This window comes from Vigna umbellata, chromosome 3 (genome assembly GCF_029865625.1).
Source record: "Vigna umbellata cultivar VRB3 chromosome 3, Vumbellata_1.0, whole genome shotgun sequence".
NCBI lineage: Eukaryota > Viridiplantae > Streptophyta > Magnoliopsida > Fabales > Fabaceae > Vigna > Vigna umbellata.
The window spans coordinates 54,766,854-54,774,058 of NC_142167.1; the positions used below are offsets into that span (position 1 = coordinate 54,766,854).

The 7,205-nt window shown below is 32.3% G+C and overlaps 1 protein-coding gene across 1 annotated transcript; it reads left to right on the forward strand.

Moving 5' to 3' along the window:
- Window positions 1-285: 285 nt before the first annotated feature.
- On the forward strand, window positions 286-5,839 carry LOC124843520 (peptidyl-prolyl cis-trans isomerase CYP23). Its single transcript, XM_047320278.2, has 8 exons — window positions 286-522; window positions 903-1,016; window positions 1,117-1,265; window positions 2,811-2,883; window positions 2,978-3,067; window positions 4,029-4,068; window positions 5,372-5,454; window positions 5,536-5,839. The coding sequence occupies exons 1-8, from the start codon at window positions 412-414 to the stop codon at window positions 5,554-5,556; spliced, it is 681 nt and encodes a 226-aa protein (XP_047176234.1). The 5' UTR covers window positions 286-411; the 3' UTR covers window positions 5,557-5,839.
- Window positions 5,840-7,205: the final 1,366 nt, after the last annotated feature.

Consider the following 7,205-nt stretch of genomic DNA (forward strand, 5'->3'; position numbering starts at 1 on the left):
TTTAGATAGGAGAGGGAAGTAAAAAGTGAGAGTAAAAAGTAAATGGGTGAAGTAATTATAGGAGAGGGAAAAAAAAATTTAGATAGTTTAGGCATTTACAAAACTTTGGAGGTGCAGGAAGAACTTGGAAGTGCAGCCCTGATCCATTCTGGGTAATTTCAGCCCAGACCAATGCCACACTGTTAAGCTTCGTATTCGTATTCACGGGCTTAAAAATGGTTGGTGCCCTTGTATTGGAAACAAAAGACCCAAAACGAATCTCATGCAAAAAAAAAAAAAAAATAACATGAGAGGAAGGTACAAATGATACCAACAACTAACAGAAAAAAGTTTCAATTTTCAGTTTTCTGTACTTGTGATGGTTGACTCTAGTTCTCGGAGGTGAAAAGGTACTAAATTACGTTGGACGAAATGTGGATACGAGGATTCAGATTTTGGATCAAAGGCTGTACTTTGTTGGCGTTAATATCTGCAATTTCCGCTCTGGAACCCGAACTGGGATCGACTCGCGTCGTCTTTCAGGTTTCTCTATTTTAATATTTCATGAAGCTTGATCCTTTTCTATTTTCATTTGTAATTGCTTGGATTTGCAGTAAAAGCTTGAATTGAGTTTCATACATATGTAGTGCTTTCAGTGTTGTAGAATTGTAGTGGAGTTCTCTATCCGTGCTCTATTAAGTAGTGGAGAAGCTCAGACTGTGGATACCCTTGTTTTTGATAGAGACGATCCAAGTTATTTATGTTCTGGGTATTTGTGAAAACTGGAATTAAGCAGCATATTCAGTGAAAAATCCCGGCTTGCTTGCTGTTAGATTGTTTGTTTCTGAATTTTATTTCAATTTTTTTCTTTTTGTTTGTTACCTGTTGGTTGGTCACTTAGATTCTTGTGTTTTCTGATGCAGACAAAATATGGGGACATTGAATTTGGTTTCTATCCAACCGTTGCACCCAAAACTGTTGACCACATTTTTAAGCTCGTGCGACTTGGAGGATATAACACTAACCATTTCTTTCGGGTATTGTTCTCTCGAAAGAAAGCTAGTGAGCGTTGGGTTTTATGAAGGTGTTGTGTGTTTTATTGCTTTGTGAGTCAATGGCTTTGAATTCAATACCCAGGTGGATAAGGGATTTGTGGCCCAAGTAGCAGATGTCTCGAATGGGAGATCGGCTCCCATGAATGAGGATCAGAAAAGAGAGTCTGATAAGACTGTTGTTGGTGAATTTAGTGACGTCAAACATGTTCGGGGTATTCTTTCCATGGGAAGGTTAGGTCTTTCTAGACAGTAATTGCTGCTTGCAATAGCATATTTCTTCTGCTGAAGCTCCTGATTTAATGTGATTCTCGTCACTTTTTTTTTGTTATTAATTGCATTTGTGCATGGTTTAACACTAATTAGTTATGAGTTTTAGTCTGTGCAAAATTTAGTTTGACTTCAAATTTTATTTTCTGGGCATAATTTTAAAACTAACTAGTTAGAACTGTGGTTGCTGGTGATTACCAAGTTTCACAGTTTCATGATCCGTGTAGATTTTCAGCAAATAGTTGTTTAATTTTGATATGGTGTTCTACCTTTGTGTTATATTCGTATTTCCTTGTTCTGCTCAAGCCAGGATTAGTGATGGGTCGAGTGTCATAGTACAAGTTTTGAGAAGAACTAGTACATACATAATCTTGGTCATTTTAGCCAATTATCCCTTAAAACTGAGTTTTTGGGTGAAAAAATTAGATTTACTCGTGAATTTGTTTTTAGCATTTATTTTCGCTTATCTGTTCCGAACTATCCTTGTAGGTAAAGGCTCCATTGTGAATGCCATTATTGGCCAGAGCTCTACCACTCCTATGAACCATCTGATTTTGGTCAGCCCAATTCAAAGACCTGTTCTAGGAGTCACACACCCACATCGTCTATTTTTAATATTCTGGTCTCCCACATAAATACCTTGGCCACCAAGAAGCCTTTGCATCTCACGGGCTAGGTATGACAATAGTTAGATTTTGGATAGGGTGGTAAAGTATTTATCTCCGTAGCCACTTCTACGAAGATACTCATCTCTGGGTCCATACTGACATAGAAAACATCTTTAATCCTCATTTTCATACGTATTGGGTACCTATATCCTATACCTCGACATGTTTCCTCGCTTTAGTTAAAATATATATTTTTCCTTTTGACAAACCTTATATCTAAATAAAATTAAATTATTATTTTAATAGTGTAATTAACTATCAACGTTAACAAAGCAAATGAATTAAATTAAAATTACAATAAACTCAATACAGAAACTTCAAATATATTTCAAACATAAGATCATGAAACACAAGACATACTTCAAGTCCCACTTAATAAACAATAAACAACATGAACAAGTTATTCATTAGCTTAAAAATATATCGCTAGTACAGAGTGTTAACCCTATTTTCCAAATGAATGACTTAAGAGGAGAGGGGACGTAAGGTTTGTAAAGGGTTGGCAGGCTTTGGTTGTTTACTGTTTAGCATGCTGAAGGAGTAGAGTAAAATCCCATGAACTGAAAGTGGCTAAATGATAAAAGATAGCTCTGTGGAAGCATTTGGAATCTTTGCTATTTTGATGTGTATGACTGACACAAGTTTATTGAAGATGCTAGCAGCAGCGTTAAGGTTATATTTAGTATATATTGAGTGAACTGGAATTTATAATCTTAACACACGATTGTTGGAGTAATCAGCTATGTAAAAGTTCTCATTGTTATCTTCCTTGCGTATTTCTGAAAGCATTCTTTTGGTTTGAAATTGTTGAAGGACCTGACATCCAAATTTGTTCTCACAGGTATGATGATCCAGACAGTGGTTCATCCTCATTTTCAATACTACTTGGAGATGCTCCTCATCTTGATGGAAAGGTTGGTAACTATGCTGCAATATAATATCGTTGCAAACCCATTCACTCTATCTTGTGATGTTTACAATTGATATACTGATGTAAGCCTTTTTCAGTATGCAATATTTGGAAAAGTTACTAAAGGCGATGAGACATTGACAAAGCTCGAGCAACTACCTACCCGCAAAGAGGGAATATTTGTAATGGTAAACTAGAAATCTGATCCATTTTGCGCCTTGCTCTTTTTTTCCATCATTGAATGTTCAATCATGTATAATGTGCACATGTTTCCATGTTTTAGGAAATTTACATTTTTTTTCCCTGCAACTACTGTTTTTTAAAACCTTGTGGAGAAGCCATGGGCAAATCTATTGAGAAATGAGGAAGAAGAGAAAAGGGAGAGGTAGGTTGTTGTGGGGAAGGGGGATCCTCAACTTGAATGCATAGATTTGTATGTATGTATTTGGGGAAGAAAAATTCTCTATAGAAGTTATGTAGCTTCAAATTATTCACCTTTGGGCTTTTGTTGCTAAAACTGAGGGTGGTTTTTGTATAATAGAGCAATTCAGAAAAAGGGGTGTATTAAGTTAGAAATGTTGGTTTTTGAGAGAAAATGGGAATTATAAATCTTGGTCATACAACCTTACATTGACAGTCAAGATTTAGTGATCAGTTGAACATTTAAAATATTATGTTCATTTATCTTTTATCTTGATAATTTAAATATGAGCTAAATTTTTAATAGTTTTTGTCTATATTTATTGTGCTTATTTCTTACAGTAACAAGAGTTCTTCTCGTTTGATATGATGCCTTCAAAAAATTATATTCATATGACAATAACTATTTATGTTTAAGGGCGAAGACGATAACTGTGAGCTGGTATTTCTAATACTTTTTATCCTTCTTACTGAATGTTGAAGTTTGCACTGCTTAGAATGTTTTGAAACTTAATTGTTTCTTACATTTGTTGGGGTGGTCCATTGTTGTTGTTATCGGTATAAAACCAATCAATTGCTTATTTGGTATCTTCTTGGATCTGCTGGTTTTCTAATAGAACAAATGTGTATATGCTTATCTTTCGTTTAATGTTTTTGGAGCAAACTTTAATTTGTTAACGTGATTACTTCTCCCTTTGTACTTGGATAATTCTGTTTTTCTTTTTTCAGCCAATGGAACGCATCACTATCTTGTCATCTTATTACTATGGTAAGAATCTTTCAATTTTAATTTTCTTTTGTTGCTTGTTGATTCAAATTAGAGAAGTAGTTTCACCTGATTTGGATTTTGTCCTTCTTTTGAATAGTAGCTTTATAGTTTCTATAGAATTATATATGTTCTGAATGTATTGTGTGTCTAATGTAGATCACACAGAATGTATTTATAGCATAATACATAATCAATTATAATAAATACACCTAATAATTAGGAATCAATCATTCTAATTTTCATATGTAACGCTTAATTCTCTATAAATCTGTAATGGCCAATTACATTCTAATAGTTTCCCTTATTTTGATTTTGGTCCCTCAGTTGCCAATATGAAATTTGAAACATTAAGGACTAGATCTTTATGGAAATTAGGGACACAAATATAATTTGGGGCTAAAACCTAATGACAGGGACCAAAATCCAACAAATTGAAACAAGGGACTGATATCCTAAAGAATAAATTATAGGGACTGAAACTACCGGGATTAAATTTGATAAACTACTGGGATTAAATGTTGTGGTGGTAACTTTGCTTTTACTACCAAATGTTATATCGTGAATCACTAATACTGGAAAAAAATGCATTGGACGATGCCCATATTTTTTTGATGCATCTCAGAGTTCACCCTCTAATAAAAATTTAGAGGTAATTGACAAATACAAAAGCTGTTCTTGCTCTATGAGTAGAAGTAGTCTTGAACCAAGCCCTCTTATTTTAGACCTGACAAGATGTTGTAAAGATTCTGGATTATGAATGGCAGAAAATGCCTAGTGTCTATGTTCCTAAACATCATTGAAATCGGTCTCAGAGTACAAGATTCCTACCATTGAAACCAACTCAAGCTCTTCCCTCCATAGTCACCTCAGAAACCCCCTTGATTTCAAATTACTCTTCCATGCCATCCAAAGTTGTCATCCCCTGAATAAAAAGCTCAAGTTTAGAGGTAAGGCTTCCTTTTGTTCCTCAATACAAAGGTACATTGTTTGCAAAAATAATACAGTTTAGATCATTTTATGTATGTCCCTGGAAAGCTCATCCAAAGTTAAATTAAAATAGACTCATGGCTGAACCCTGATGTAATCATATCCTATAAGAATGTCCAGTTTCGCTTGCTTGATTTCCCATGCTAGCTAGTTACCCTATCAAGATTACTATTAGGCTACATTGCAGATTTTGGATGGAAAGGCAATTCCAAGTTCTATCTAGTACTTAGTCTTTTTGTCTCTTAGCTTTTCTTAATAGTTGTGTTGGATTGGATTCTCTTTCCCACTAAACCTTGCTGTCTGTACTTTTTATTAGACAAAGAGACAGAAAATTGTCAGCAAGACAGATCAGTTTTGAAGCTCAGACTAGCTGCCTCAGCTATTGAAGTTGAACGACAGGTAAAATAATAAACGTTATCTGAATCAAGACCATAATATTTGTTCCAATTGTTAACTTAGCTTTCATACGTCATTTTGCAGAGGATGAAATGCTTCCCCTGATAGTTTCAAGTTTGCTATCAAATTGGAATGAACATTACTCTGCTGCATTCTCATTTTATATAATGTCCTAGTAGTGTATCCAGATACTTTTTTTTATGTACGAGATATTGTTTAAACTATGCACAACCATGAAAAAAAATGTTCTGGGGCCTTGAGATTTGGGATATAATGAAAATAATCGGGGTTAAGGGTCTGTTTGATTTAGGTTTTAATATAAATAGTTTTCATACATGTTCTCAACATTATGTTTTTTCATATTTCAACATATATGATACTTTTATCATGACATGAATACGTTTGAATATGTTTAAAATCTGCATTTGCATCGTATCAATAACTAAAAGAAACAGATGTGATATCAGACACTATAGGCATACAAGTCAATAAGTGTAACGATGAATCTAAAACAAGTAATTACGCATGACAACTTTGAAATGCACAATACAGATAATAGCTTTAAAATGAACAATACATATAACAACATTAAAATTAGAACAGATTGTTCCAGTTTTGAAGAATACACTTTCTGATTTTCATTAGATTGACATAATACAAGACAGAAGACAGGATAAGCTTGGATAAGTGAAAAGTCACTTTCAATTTTCTATTAAATGCTGTTATTTAAAATAATGCAGCCATGAAAACTATTTGAAGCAATGTCTGAGTCCAATTTTTTATTGTTCTGAAAATTATTTGAAGTAGGGGAATGTGGAAAACTATTTGAGCGTAGCATGTATTCACTTGTTTTGTTTATGGAAGTGTTTGACATAATGCACTTTGTTTCTTATGTTTATCTCCTTTCCAAGGTGTTTTGTTTATAAACTATTTTTTTTTTCATTCTTTCAATTATTTTTTCTATTGTTTATTTATTTATTTTTATACAGATGTAATATTTTATTTACAATAGAAATATAGAATTATAAAATTATACAATTACATGTAGTAAAAACTAAGGTAACAGTAAAATAACAACCACATCATTTAGTTAACATCATCTAATTAATACAAAAATCTAGAAGCAGTTAGTCAATTAAAAAATTTTAAATTTTTTAAGATTCAATAACTATAAAAATTTATATAAATTCAATTGAAAGTTAAATTTATTAGGAAATTAAAATTAATTCAGCCCAATTAGAATTTGCATATATTGCTTTATCATCACTGTCAACATGCAATACATTTTTAAAATTATTTAATACTGGTTTTAACTCAGATAGACTAGTTTAATGCACATACTCGCCTTATATTTCCTATATATGAAAGTGATAATTAGAATTTAGTGGAAATATATGTTTTAACTAATCATTTTATGAGATACTACTTATTTTTTATGATGCAACAAAATTTAAAAGTATATCTATTTTTTACAAATATGTTGATTGTTGTATTTATTTTAACATGTTATATAGTTTTTAACTACGAACTTTTTTTGTTTAAAATTACAGCTCTTAAGTTGTACGTTTTCTTAACTATTTGTAATTATCCATAAAATCCATACCAATTAACAAAGGAGATTCATTTTTATCTGTTTTTATTACACATATATCTTACCCTTTTATCCTTAATGTGTTGGTAACTGTTTTTTATCTGTAATTTATAAGAATTGATAAGTAATATATTAAAATATAATATATAATTATGTAATAAAT